The 15,172-nt window shown below is 35.4% G+C and overlaps 1 protein-coding gene across 7 annotated transcripts in view; it reads left to right on the top strand.

Annotated features, from left to right (window-relative positions):
* Window positions 1-15,172, top strand: part of IQCH (IQ motif containing H) — a 65,013-nt gene that overhangs the window by 2,684 nt on the left and 47,157 nt on the right. For 6 of the 7 annotated variants that reach the window (XM_084532821.1, XM_084532820.1, XM_084532822.1 and 3 more), the window contains exons 5-7: window positions 3,920-4,042; window positions 13,547-13,658; window positions 14,282-14,410. In XM_084532821.1, the coding sequence (XP_084388947.1) occupies window positions 3,920-4,042; window positions 13,547-13,658; window positions 14,282-14,410 (364 nt within the window). Of the gene's footprint in view, window positions 1-3,919; window positions 4,043-12,532; window positions 12,682-13,546; window positions 13,659-14,281; window positions 14,411-15,172 lie in introns of those variants that run through there. The other variant, XM_084532825.1, reaches the window with a different exon arrangement.

Genomic DNA, 15,172 nt, shown 5'->3' with positions numbered 1-15,172 from the left:
AAGCTGTTTTTCTCAAACATTTTAAAAACAATTTAATAAAATATTTTTAAATGTCCATTTTCACAATTTTATGTTGTTATGGTTTACATTTGAGGGAGCTTTGGTGAAAGATAACCTTAAGAGGAGCCATCTGTTGTACTAAGGCTTACCAGAAGCTACACAAAATCGTATAGCCAGAATGAGCAGCCAAACACTTCTATTGCTGATTTTCTTTGTAAAAGAAGTCCCACTGTAAAGCAGTATTAAAGTATTGCATATTTTTGAAATGATGAATAAGATAGTGAGATCTCTAGTTCTTATTTAACTTGAACAAATTTCATGATGCAGTAGAAGTACGAAAATGAATTTCTGTGAGATTGTACTGAAAGAGTCAGTAATCTTTATATATAAATTTTATATCTTTGTATAAAATGTTACTGTTATTGTTGTGAAATGTTTTCATTCATAATTTACAAAGAATATGAACATTGGAATTTGTTGAATGGAGTACCCTGGCCTTCCCAATTTTGAATGGATAATGATGGTGTCTAATGGTGTTCTGAAAGCAGGATACAGTTTCCAGACAGTACTCTAACCCTGTCCTATATGAATACACTTATGTTTTGGAAAAAAAAAAAGTCATTTACTCTGTAAATTCTATGTTATCATTGGTCTTTCAACTCTTCATGTGCATGAATGAGCTTAATTTACAGTGGAACATATCCTATGTCCTGCCTTGACTTTCTCTTTGTCTTTTAATTTTTGATATCCATGGCATCTGCTTAGAAATGCATATCCAGTGACACACAAGCTAGCCCTAATTTCCCATTATAAAGAAAATGACAAACAGCGCTGTTTTGCCAGCTGTTCAACATGCCCGTCATGCCAACATAAAAAGCTTTTATTATTAAATAGTTGTGAAATCCAGCTGGGAAATTCTCACCTACAATTCCTCACTTCCTGTCTTTTCCTCACTTGCAACTATAAACAATTTTTTTTTGTATTTAAGTGTACTTTCCTGTTTTTCCAAATTTCATTCCACTCAGAAGAAATACTTGTGAACTGAATAGTTTGCCATTTGCAGACAGTATTTCCAGGTATGTAGGCTTGAAGGAATCAACTTCTCAACCCACAGAGGTTCTGAGAGCGATGAATAATTCATGTAGTAATATTTTTGTGCTTTGCAGTCCGTAGTAGGCCATGTGAGAGTAGAAATGGAGCATAAGTTGTATTTGTAGCAGTTAGGATAAAATAAGGTTGGAGTCAAATGAGCACAGATGCAATTTTCACGTAGAATACTTGTCATGTGGGAAATAGTTTGCCCACAGGTGTCAGAATAGGCTTAAAATTATTGTTTAGTCACATGTACACTATTTCTGAATCATAAAAGCAGCAGCGTGAGGCTGTTTGAACCTGGCTCATAGGAGGAATTGTGAAGCACTGTCCCCCTTTCTTATCCTCATGGTGTGCTGTAATTGGGTTCCTTCTTCTAATGAGGCTTAAGAACCATAAAGAGGCATCTTGCAAGAAATGTAAAGCCCCCAGCACTGGCTGAAAGGACACTGTTGTCCATAACCAGTATGTGAATCAGTTCAAATTTAAAAATAAAAGTAAAAAATATCTGCATTATTGAAAACACACAAGCTTTCGCTTGTGCAGCTTTATTTTGTTTTGTCACTAAAAGCTGACATTGTGAACGTACAGTAGAAGTTACTGTTCTCTTTAAAAGAATTAAATGTGTAAACAAAAAGTTGTTTCTGGAGGGTCTAGAATTTGCACATACCACAAATAGCCAGACACGAAAAGCGGTTTAGTTACTGATAATACAGATTGTTTCAGAGATTAATATAATGTAACTCATTCATAAAGGAATTAGACTCCATTTGAAACCATGCACCAGGTGCATCTGCAAAATAGAATTACCTAGTCTGATTTGTTGGCCTGCTATGCAATTAAATGCCCTCTGCTCTGACATGACTTCTGTGTAGAAATAAAACAGGATTTGAATCCTTAACTGTATGGCTGCACGTCAACTTGTTTTGTATATTCCTCTATACTCTGTGCTAATAGTTGAGCACAATAATTCTTGTAGAGCATTATATTTGTAATAATGCACTGTTTGCTCTGCTCTTCTCACCTTTTTTTCCTTCTACATCAAGAAGGTTGAGGCCACTTTAAATGTAAGACCTTGGATGATATAGATGGAAGAGACCGATGATACCATCCTGCAAGTGTAGAATTGTCACTTGCCATAGATTATTATTATATTTTATTATTAAGCATTTCAATTCTTGTTACACTTAGTGGAATTTGCCACTCCAACACTGATCACTTCACTGTCAGTCTGACTGGGGAATCTGAATTGTGAATCATCTCCTATTTTAATTGAGAAGGTGCTCAATTTTCCCCCAATTCTTGTTTAATAGCACAAGCAGTTTCCTTTCTGTACAGTGGTGTGTTATAGTAATAAAATAAATACCACAAAATCACTGATGAGGTGAAAATTGAACTTTCTGTCTCTGTGCAGCCATGTGGGTAAAAGAGTAATTGGCTTGGATAATAACTTTTGTTCTTACAAACCCAAATCTAAATGAGCGTCTCATTGATACATCTGCTTGTAATTACTATCAAAAGAAGGGAATATATTGTGCAGATAAATAAATTTAACCAGTTTTAGTGCTCTCACAAAGTAATACAATTGCTTAATAGTTCAAATATACCTCTAACAATTCTTATACTTTTTATGGACTATTTTATTTGTCAAAAAACATAATTATCATAAATTCCTTTTTATGTTTACACAATGGAAATATCAGCAGAGTGCTCTCATCTATAAATATGTTTAGTTGGATCTCACATGGTAAGAGGGGTTTTTGTATTCCCATACACATGCAGTGGGAAATAAGCACATAAAGTGCCAGGCCCCTAGCTCCTCTGAATTGCCATAGCTCTGTGGACTTGTCTGGCAATCCGTTAGTTCCTGCCATCTGAGGATTCCTCCCTCTTTGGCACTGAGTGGTAAAAAAAAAAACACAAACAAACAACCCTGTTGAGTGCAGAGACTGGTTAGCAATGAAAGCATTGGGAGAAATTACTACAACAGATACAGAGCCAGGTGTAAATTAAAGCACATGCATGATGAACTGAAAGGTTTTCACCTTAAGATTCTTTTATGGTAGAAAAAGCCACCTCTGGCTTCTATACAGTAAGTGCTTTAGATTCGAACTGTGTGTTGCGTATGTCTGAATCTGCATTTATGGTTAGACACGTACTTTACATGCTCCTGGCTAGTTCACAAAATAGTTTTATAAAGCAGAGACGCAAATTACGTTAAAAAGCTGATCTGAGACTTACCTGAGACAATATTCAGGAAAAATAAATAAATAAAAATAAGTAAAACGATAGCACCATAATCAAAATATTTTTATATGAACAGCTGTATTTATAAAATGTGGCTGTATTAACTCTTTGCAGTAGGATAAGTTGTACTAATATTTGTAATAATGAGTTGGGATTTCTTTAAATATTGTTTGTTTTGTCCATGTTTCTTAATTTGTATGTATCGAAACATTTGTTTTATAGCAAAGGTAAATCGAATCAACAAACGGCCTACGTTAATCGAATTAGTCAAGCTTGATTGTCCTTTCCACTTAAAATTTAACTCAAAGACATGCAAATCTGGAACTTTCAGTACTTATAGTGAAGTTAATTGAACAAATTTTGGTAGAAGCATGCATAGGAATGCTAATTTTATGCCTTGCTAAGTCATTTGTCTAATCAAAAACACTTTTTCATTGTTTGCCCAGTTCTGTGTGGACAGTGAGATAACATGATTTTTTAATCATCCTATTGCAAATTTCTGGACATGTTAGTCAATTCCTGTTTATAAATACTTCTGGCTTAGTGCAATTATTTTAAGACTGTGCATGTTATGTTTCAGCACCAGCTGGAAATGGATATGAAAATTATGCTTGACCCAGAGAACACCAACAAGAAAGCTGTTTTAAAACCACAGAACTATGAGATCAGGCTGCCACTTATAACTAAGAAAAGACCTGTTCCTGTGAGTAACTTTTATGTATTATGGGTTTATATATATATTGACTGTTCATTATTAAAGTTAATACATGTCAGACCTAAGTAATAAAAAAAAAATATGTATTGTAAGTGAAAGTGCCTCATAATTTTCAATTTTTTGATATTCCTATGTAACAATCAAAACATTCTAAGTGACAAAGGGAAATCAAACATGGAATGTAACAGGTTTAGGTAGCAAGAGCCCAGTACAGCAAAAGTAAGCATACATGGGAATGTGCATGGTGAGTAATCTCAGTAAAATCAGGGTCTGAAGATAAATTGGAGCTTGTGGAGTTCAGAATGTGACACAAAGATCAAGGAAGACGTAAAAGGGGTTTTGTTGATAAGAATGGGCTTTCAGTTGTTTGTTCTGTGGCTGTTTCTTTAAGAGACATGAATGCCTTCAATTTTCAAATGTCAATAGGATTGTTATGAATGAGTGAAAAATGCTTGTATGTTGCTTTGATGCTGTTTTTAATTGACTTTTTTTTAAAGAAGCAATCCTTCCATAGGGCTATCACACCAGAAATCAGTGTCACTGCAGCAGATAAATAGGGGTTATACTAAATGAGAATCAGAATCCTAGACTGAATGCATGAATTTAGGTGTTGTTTGCATCTTATTTTTCTGACGAGGGTTAGGAGAGAATGTCCTATTCTGCTTCTTATTCCCATACCTGGAGGACTTGCTTTGGAACGTGAGGGACAGATTTAGATCCTTCTGTTGCATGTGGAGATCTGTCAATATCTTACAGATCCCAAGCTTATTTGCTGTCCAGCTACAAGGTATTCTGAATCACAGCTTTCCTTTTACCCTGGTCAAGATGTTTCCCTTAGTACAATTATCTAGAAAAGCTGAGGCTGAGCACTTCTCACAACACGCTAGTAGGAGAATCCTGGCCAGCGCCCCTGATATCGCTCTTCTCTCTGGCCTTAGAATGTTTAAGCTGTGTAACATTAAGTTTTGATTCTTCCAAATTTCTGTTCTGCAGAACTGCTGCTCCTCTTAAACAAACATGAGGATGATTTTCTTTAAAGTATGCTTAAAAAAAAAAAAAGCCACAGACATCCACAAAAATCACTTATGTTCACAAATTCAGCGCAGCACTGTCCACATGAAAGAATATGCCCAATAGTCTCACACAAGGACGCTCTTCTAGAATGTAATGTTTGTAATAGAAGTATTATGCAGCAAGCCCATTGCCGTAAGATTCTAGGGTGTTTGGTATTAAACAACACAAACAGAATCTGTGAATGGCACAGTTGTAAGCTGCCACTTATAAAAAATGATTTTTGAAAGCTGTTGCCCAGACTAAGAGGTGATTTGTCTAACCCTGTGATATAGAGTTAATTAGAAAAAAGCATCATGGCTAATAGCTTTTTAGAACCACTCTAAAACACTCGCAGAGAGGAATATTATACTACTGCAGAGAGCCATGTGTTTTACCACTCTCACTGAAATGTATACTGATCAGAGAAAACTTCTTAATGTTGACTTAAATTACTAACATTTAATGTAAATTAGTCAAGCTCTCTGATACATATTTACAGTTGCTTAGAAACTGTTTATGACAGGGAGATTGGCTGAAAAAACAAGTAGGTATTTTCCGTCTGTAATTTATTCTGCTGTTTTACTGAAGTAGACACTAAAAAAGTTCTTGAATTTCATGGCACAATCTGTGTTTTGAAATGTTCTGTCTTCACTGGGGGGGGAGGGGAATTCTGCAGTTGGATTTGCAAAATCCACTACCAAGATTGTGAATGAAGGCATTTCTGTTAAATGCGATGTATACAAGCACTCAGTGAAATGATAGTTATAGATTGCCAAGAGTAGCTAAAATAAATTAGTGTGTAGTTGCAGGTCTAAAATTATATGGTCTTTCATTTTGGAAAAATAAACAGCAATTAAGTACCTATCAGAAGAATTAGGTTAGCTACTACCTACCCTGTTTTTTCTAGTCTGCCATTAGAGGGCAATATTTGTACATACACACACACGGGCGGACATATGCGTATACCCATGTACATGCCCTACCTAAATTCAAAGATTATGCCCCCCAAAAAATCAGTGTCAGAAACTGACACGAATGAAAAACTAATCACTCGATTAACTGCATTCAGTTTTTTCTAAGAGTTGTCAGTATCCCAGTTTTCAAGGAGACCTGAGTATTTTAAAATGTGGTTAGGTTAAAAACAAACTGATTAGGTCAAGCAATCTAACAATCAAGCAATCTAACAATCAAACAATCTAACTAGTTAGGTCAAGCACAAAGTTCACAGACTTTTTCCTATCCTGCCACTTTAGTAGCTTGAAATATTATTTTCATTTTCTTAGTAAAGATCTCATTTTTTTTCTGAAAATGTTCTTTTCTTGCTCTTTTGGTGTTTACTGATGCTGAATTTTATGACAAAAACTAAAGGAAATTAATTATGTGGTTACTATTGCCCTTTTGTACTTTTTTGGTTTGATAAGCACTAATGTTTCATCCTCTGTAACATTCCGTAGTTACCTTAAAATAAGAAATGTAATTCTGTTTGAAACACCATTGGCAGACTGGGCATGGCTTTATTTTGTAGACTGTGTCTGGATAATAAATGAAAAATGATGAGTAGATAATTATTAAATATGTACACTTCCCATGGAGGATCTAGCAAAACAAATAGTGATCTGAATTGCAGCAAAAATAATTCTGACTAACTGCTGCAATGTAGAAAAGATTCACAGCTATACCTTTCATTTTCGTAGGACTGCTGTTCTTTTATAGAATTATTCTGGCACTTCTTGGTCCCTGTTTTCATATAAATATATATTATACTGTAAACTTAGGAACCTTTTAATTTATTCATGAGTTAGAATTTAATACGGTGATGATTTCTAGCCTTTATGAGTTGCATCTTATACAGTGTGGATTTAACGGTGATGGCAGTGATTCTGTTTTGTTGGTGTTTTTTTTTTTTAGCTAAGTTATTTGAGTACAATCACTCTAATCACGTCCTCAGTTATTTGTTCTTTATTTGGAATTTGCATCGTACTAATCACTAATGCTTATCACTGGGAGTCTATTCATTTCCAAAATTATAAAGGAAGGCGGAGCAGGGCAATTCTTTTTATTTCAAATGATTAGAAGAAGCTGTAGAAGAAAATCAGGTGTTTTGGTCCTCAAAATTTGATTGTTTTAAACCTATGCATATGGCTATAATTACAGTCAAAGCATAAGTTGGCATTGGTAGCAGAATGAGACCTAAACAAATCAATGTTACACCACAATAATTCAAAATAAGCTTGTTGCGTTTGTATTATGGTATGTAATCAGAACAAGCAGCACAGTGGATTAATAAAATCTTCTCATCAGTAAAAATAAAAAGGAAATAATTGGTGAGATGGAGTTAACTTAACAGATGACTAAAGTCAGCATCCTTTCAACCTAGAAATGGGAACGTGAAGGTCACCCCCATCTGAGATGACAAACGTTGAACGTTTTGTTGGTAAACAAATTAATCTTTTGAAAGGTCACCATTTGTTTTAAGTTTTTATCCAGTTCTTGTCATCTGGAATTGGAGATTGACTGTCATTTTGCTAGGTAGGGGTGCAGCCAAAGCTGCTGAAGCTGCTTCCGTACATATCAGCATTCCTTGACAAAACTCAGTGCCTGATTGTGATGCTATGGGCTGCTGGTTTACAGCTGTCTCCGGACAAGAATGGAGGCCCACCCCTGAATTCCAATAAGATGGTCCTGCATATTCTGCCTCGTGTAAGCTGGCCCTTTGCCCGCAAGTAAAATGTATTGTAGTTCAAGCCAGCAATTATCTTCCTTACTTCCTTCTGTGCTGCTTCTGTTCCCTTTTTCAAAAACAGATGTGGGATTCACCAAAGTTCTCCATCTATTCTCTCTTGCACCTGCTATGGCAGAGTTTTGATGGAGGTAAATTTCTGGGAGAGCTAGCAGCAGGTTATGAAGGAGCAAAGCTTGATTTTTCCAATTACATGGAAAATTGACGATTCAGAGCCATCTCTGGTTAGTTTAAGAACTTAAAGTAGGTAAGAATAATGTGTAAGACCTGTTGTTAAAGATGCCTAGCTGCTGCATATTGAAGGCTTTCCATTGAAATTGGAGTTTATTCTATTTAGATAAACAAAATGTGACAGAAATATTTATGACTGTCTCGGTATTACATCTCAGGGAACCTGTATTAATCGCTAGGTAGATAAAATGCTGGACTACGTAAATTGGAATGAGTAAGACAAACTTGCATTTTCTACATAATTTTCCTACTTGGAAATCTTGAATAAAAAGACAACCAGTTTTAAAAATGGTTCCTATTTTAAATTTCATAGAGACTGTTACAAATTTTGACTCATCCGACTGTAAAATAGTTCCACTCACACTGATGAGAATTTGTCCTTTACTTACATTGGGTATTTCTGCACTGAATTCCATATGCTGGTTCTTAGTCTCGGAGGACCAAAATTAGGTCATTGGAAACCAGTATCAAACACTTTATTTATTTACTATTTATTGCTAAGATTACTTGGCTTGATTATCAGAATGAGATTCCTTTTCAGAACAGAAACTGATAGATGATGGAAATGTCAGTGAAGCTGTTCTGTGCTTTGCTTTGCTGCTTACTGTATAGATCAACACCAAAGCAAACACATCAGTTTAGACTACAGAATGTAATTAAATCCTACAGGAATCTCATCTAGAAAAAAAAAAACAAAGCTGACCTGATCTTGTGTGGTTAGTAGACTCAAGACTAGACTTGATGTCCAAAAAAGATCCCTTCTAACCAATATTTCTATTCATTGTATGATTGAGGACAAATTGTATGATTGAGGATAAAGTGCAAGTCGCTTAGCACCTCTGTCTTAATTTCACTTGAATTTTTTGCAGTCTGAATTGATTTTCTTCCATTTCTAAAAACCTGAACCTTGCTATCCTTATCCTGCTTCATCTTTGGGATAGTTTGATCTTGTTTCTCTAGTGCTTTTTGTCTGAGGAACATGCAGTTTGACAGACGTCCGGTTTCCACTAGAGGTGCCTTCTACAAACTCTTACCTGCCAGTTTTCTGAACATACGGAAAACTGACCTTAGTTCTATTGATTTTATTTGACTATGCTTCATCCTTCTCTTTGTGGGGATTACAAACATCAAATTTCAGCAAGATCTTCCTAATCAAAAATATGAAGGTAAATGGCAATTTGGAGCAGATAATCATGAAATGATAGATTGCTGCTGTATACCTTTTCCACCATTGCTATCAAGCTGTGTGGTTTTCTGATAAGAAAATCTGATTTATCTAATCTTCCGGGTTGATAAACCATAGTTCTGACACTATCCTTTCTCTATATTTAATACCAGCCTATATTCTTTTCTAGGGGAAAAAAAAAAAAATATATATATATATAAGTGTATTTTTAAAATCACTTGTTCTAGTTAAATATTGCTGTCTAGGTAAAAAGAAAACAAATAGGGAACTAATCAGAAAATCCCCATGGTGTTACAACAAGTGCCCTATTTAAAATGAAGCAAAAAGAAAAAAATCAAGTGGGAGAGGTTTATCCACAGGAGAAAAACACTTTAGAAAGGGTAATAGAATTGTTTTTTCTCATGTCCCAGGTTAATTACACTCAGAAGTGCTTGAAATGAAAAAATAGTTTTTCAGCACACTCCAAGCATATTATACAGAGTAAGCCTTACTCTGCACTACAGATGAAGTGCTCCCTTCCAGCCCTATAAAACTGTACTTTAAAAGTACCCATGATGAACGAGCAGGCTTTGTGCTGACTTCAGACAAATATACTTGCTGAATTATAATCTTCATAACAATCTTCACTAGAAGGCGTTATTTGTGCAGGAAGATGTCTGTGACTCCATTCACCTCGTAGCAGTCAGGGTACATTGCAGCTCTTCTGAGCATGGGTTCTGCCAGACAGAAAGCAGGTGAGGTGTCTACAGGTTAGGGTTACAGAAGGTGTGATCCTTTGTTTCATGCTGGTTTGAGGCTGTCTGTGCTGAAAACATAAAAGCTCTAGTTCTAGGAGCTGCCAGTTCTGGAATATGTGGTGTTACATCCACTATTTGTTGTGTTTATACCGTGAAAGCTTAAGTGTGAATAAAGGTTTTAAGATGTGCTGACCTAAGTAGACATAAATCCATTGAAAACCCTTTAAAAAGATAAAATCTTATAAAGATCTTTTTGTCACTGAATAATAGTAATAAAAGTATATAATATGATAAAAGTAAACATTTTTATTGCATTACTTACTAGTATTTTAAGCTATCTTTATTTTGAGTTGCCTTAATTTTAATGAAAATAACTGATGGTGGAAAGTGTTTTGCCAAATTTTGCTTTGGTATCTCACTGAAGTCTTTAAGAGGGCAGATAATGCAGCAAATAGGATGCTGAAAGAACATAAAAGAAAGGTGTAAAGCTTGTGTGGGATTTTCTTAGCTAACAGCTTTGGGTGAGCTCCATACTTCCACTATGTTGCCTGTATCATGTAATTTCATGGATCGTAGTGGCACTGTGCAGGGTAAAGCAGAGTTGAAATTGCATTTCAGTTGCATGTGTCCTTTTTTGAAGTTGACACCTACCATGGAGTTTATAAAAAAGAAGAATTAAATATGTACAGTAAAAAATAAAAACCTCTAGGCTGCCTTTGAACTCATACACTCTACCTGAATTGCTTTCCTATGTTGCTTATAACATGTGTATGAACACAAATAAAATACATAGTGCTGTTTATCATAACAAAACTCCTGGGTTTTAAACTAGGATAAAACTGACCAATGGTAAAATCAGTGCTGCTTTCCTGATACAATAGCAATAGCCTGAAAAAAAGTAGTCACTGATTAATTAAATTTTGTTCATTTTATATATTTTTGTTTCCCCCACAAACTGCTTGAGCTGAGAGTCAGTATAAAAGTGTGGTTTATTATTTCCTTTTCTCAGTATCAAGCCACTTATATGCTGGCTGGTATAAAGTTAATCTTGGTTATATGCTTATTGCTATTTTCTTGGAACATGAGGACATGAAGATTCATACAGCTAGATCCCTTAAAGCATAATGCTTCATAATGGCCGTAACTGAAATGAGTGCCTATGATTTCTCTGAAAGATTCTCTATTATGAGAAAGCCTACGTATTTCCTAGCTCCCTAATGTCTCTTGTGGACAGTGTTATTACACAAATTGGAAGGAAAAATTATAATAGTTTATTTTGATCTATCTCATTTCCCTGTTAGACTTATGAACAGTCCTTTAGAATTTCCTATCCCTTTCTGTAAACTCAATGGCTGATGTTATTTACTAATTGCAACACACTAGTCCTCAAAGGATCCCAATCACATCCTGGATCCTAGTGTACTGAAAGATACACATAAGCATGATAATCAGTCATTAAAAGCTAGTATTTTAAACAATGTAGTCCTGATGTGTTCTGTGAAAGAAGTAAGTATTTTCATTTTGCAGATCTATCAGTATTTTGTAGCTTTCAGATCGTATATACTTCATGTTATTTTAAGGTAGTTTATCATTCATAATGAAGTGATTTTTTTTTTAAAGTAGATTAAAAAAATGTCCAGCACATGTTATTAGGTTGTCTTCCATATAGCTCATCAGTAGGGTTCAAACCTTTTTACCCAATATAAGAATTCCTAATCATTAGACTAATAGAGTAACTCATAGCAGATCATCACCCACGAAAGCATGGGGCATTTTCTATTGGGCCTCACAGTTATTTAACAGCTAAAGATGAGACTGGGAACTTGATGTCCACTCCAAATTGTGAGGGAGAGGCATCTTGCTGTGTACAAACCAGTCTGTTTTCCCTGTCTTAGTGTGCTCCAGTTCCTCCTTCTCACATTTTATCTTGCACTAGTTTCTCTGTTCTTTATAAAGCATATCCTAATCTTAGGTGCTTGATTCTCTGTCCCCATCCAAACCCTTTAATCCTAACCTATGCCAAGCTCTTTGTCCAGCCTGTCTCAATGTTCTTTGCCGCGTTATTGCCAAATCTTTTACCTTGTCCAATCTACCTGTTGGCTTTCCTGGTTCCTAAAAGATCTAATATGTGCCTCCACTACATTTATTGTTCCTCAGATTAATAATTATTTACGCCCATGTGCTGGCACTTTCATACCCTTTTCATTCAATTTTAGTCAATTGCTTCTTGTGTTGTTGGGACACAGCATGAAAGTTACTGGAGAACCTGTACAGCTGCACTTGCAAAGGAAGCTCTGAGCATCATACATTAGAGCACGCCTACTCCTTGGGTAATATAGCTGCTAAAACTAATAAAACTTTACTTAGATTTCCAAACATCCATCAACAGAGTAAGGTTTTGAGTAAGGTTAAATTTTCCCTTCGCTTCATCAAAACACTTGCATTTAAGGTGAATCTTTCATGTTTCCCTATGTTTATCTTTGTCTTATGTTTCTAGCATGAGCCAGGCAAGAGAAAATAGTATCATCTTCTGCTGGTAGTGGTTCACTATCTTCACGTGAGAGATCTCAGTGATGTTACTTGCTGTGAAGTTGCATGTGCTGCGATGCTTTAAACCTGCTGAAGATCTGGCTCTCTGTTTCTTTAGGAGTTGAGTACAACTCACATTCCACATGGAATAGTATGTATATTCGTAGGCAGAAAGAAACTGAAGATACCATATTGGAGAAAGGAAAAAGTGGGATGATAATGTAGAGATTTTGTATTTAAAATATGTAAGTGTAAGGTAGCAATATGTTCTTTTCCCTGCACAGTGCTCTGTTTGTGTGCTAATGATCATAACAATAAGAGACGTGATATCACTATCCCAAAGTGATATGTGTCACTGCTTGAATCCCTGGCACTTAGAACCAGCAGGTTCCATTTTTTTCTGGCAAGCACAGGTTAATTGGGGAAGTAAGGGAGCTTTAATCCCCACATTAGCACAGCTAGTGTGGCACATGCTTCCATATCACATTATCAAGCTGTGTTGTTCCCTGCTGTAGTTAAAGAAAACTTCAGAAGTCTGAGATACTTTTTGATCCCTGATTTCTGAATAGTTTCACATACTTTAATTCCTTTAGTATTCTTCCCTGTAAAAATTTATTTCCATATTTTAAGGAACTTCCTTTTCTTTCTGGTGCCTTGCCTGTGTATGCATTTTATATGTGCGAAGACTGTTCTATCAAGAAGCACTATGTTTACAATGTACTCATTAAAATTAAGCAAACTCCTTGTGATCTCTTTAGGAACTGGTACACTGATTTTTGCATAGAAGAAATCACAAGGCATCAATTTAATTTAATTTAATTAACTTTATTTTAAATTAATAAAGTAACAACAGTAGAAAGTACTGTAGCATGTTCACAAGTAGTAAAAGCTGTGCTTGTTCTGTTACATTATTAAATCTTATTCATAGTGGAAATTACATTAATACCTGAGTAGAAAAGTGTCCTTTGCATATCCAGGATTTCTCTGTGTTAAAATAAGATTCTGTCTCTTCCTAGATGTGTAGTCATAAGACAGTGAAAAGTCACACAGCTAGCAACCTTTGGGTTTTGCCTGCCTCTCACCACATGGATTCTACCTTACCCCTGTTAGATGAAGATATAAAGAAAGGTGAGTCACAGAAACACGTCTGGGTATTGTTGCCAGGCACCAGATGTAAGCTACATAATCAGTGTTGTTGCTCTTTGTAGCAGATACCTGGTAATCAAATTTTCCGTCACCTCAAAACTTTTAAGAATTGTCTTCTGAAACATTGCAAAGGGTAGAGATCACTTCAGACTACTTACTTCGTGTGGTAGCTAACCGTAGGAGATAGCATGCTATTTTCAGCATCATCCTTCCTGATTAAGTTATATTGTAATTCACAGAGTTTAGTTGTTACTGGAAAGAATTGTGTATGATGGAAGATTCTTGTGTGACCAAATAAAATGATCAAGATAGAATCATGATTAATCTCTGGTTATTAATCATTCAGTTTTAATTAGTCCTGCACTTGGGCTATTTTAGCAATCGGTCCATAGTCATAATTACATTGTTTACGTAATTACAAAGATTATCTTCCTTGAGTGTCCTCATTAAAAAAAAAAAAAAATACCTGCTGCTTTTCTAGTTCGGATTTGGAATTGAAAGAACTTTGGACTACCTTTGTTTAATTCTTTCATTATTGTTACTTTTTTTTTTTCTTTCATTACTGGAATGTATATGAATTGTTCATTAATGTCATATTCTCATAGGTATTCTGAGCCTAACTGAACAACGGCTTATCCCTCCAGCAGCAAAGATAACTCTCCAGACACCTCCTGTTGTATCCAAAGCAGCTCCTCTCCATGAGTTTCACAGGCAGCACAAGAAGTCAACTGTAGGTGAGTACAAATGATTGATAACAACCATGAGTTGTATCTCCAACTTCACTTTCAGTCCCTTGTTTTGTCTCTCAAGGAAGAGGCTGTCTAACAAGTACTCAGTAAAATTCTTAAAAATACTTAGTGCATAAAAATGCACATGAGCATCCTGTGTCTTGCAATTGAATAGGAATCATATTTCTTAATCCCTGTGAGGATTTGGTCACTGCTCATTTCTGAAAATTCTTAGAGGTTCCTACCTGCATGTTTCAGATTCTAAGTGTCTGAATCTAATATCTGACCATCAGAGTTATAGTAAAGCCAATGATACTGCAAGTGATGGTAAACATGACTTATAACATCTGATCAAGCCTCTGTTTTGCCAGTGTGATGAGATGAATGGCTCTTCATAAATGAATGTACTCTGGGTAACACGGTGCTGATCTACTACAAAGAATGTTCAAAACTGTTATCACTACAGCTGCTTGTGGCATGTGACAAACATACCATCAATGTGAAAAGGAGCATGAGCAAAATGAGGAGTGGGCGTAGTAGCAAATTGACATATAAATTTCCAAGTTTTCCTAATGAAACGTAGTAGTTGGAAAACTAAAAAAATATATATATGGAATAATATGGAGTATAAATGATAATATTTTGGTGTTATTATGCTGTATATTACTACTAGCTGGCATGTTATGAGCTTTAGAACATTATAAATTAAAGCTGTGATACATTTTTCCTTAACAAAATTTCAGTCTTCATAATAGTAACCCATTACAG

This window comes from Aythya ferina (genome assembly GCF_964211825.1).
Source record: "Aythya ferina genome assembly, chromosome: 11".
Classification (NCBI taxonomy): Eukaryota; Metazoa; Chordata; class Aves; order Anseriformes; family Anatidae; genus Aythya; species Aythya ferina.
Note: the sequence above shows the minus strand (reverse complement) of the source record. Positions and strands in the feature narration are given on the sequence as shown.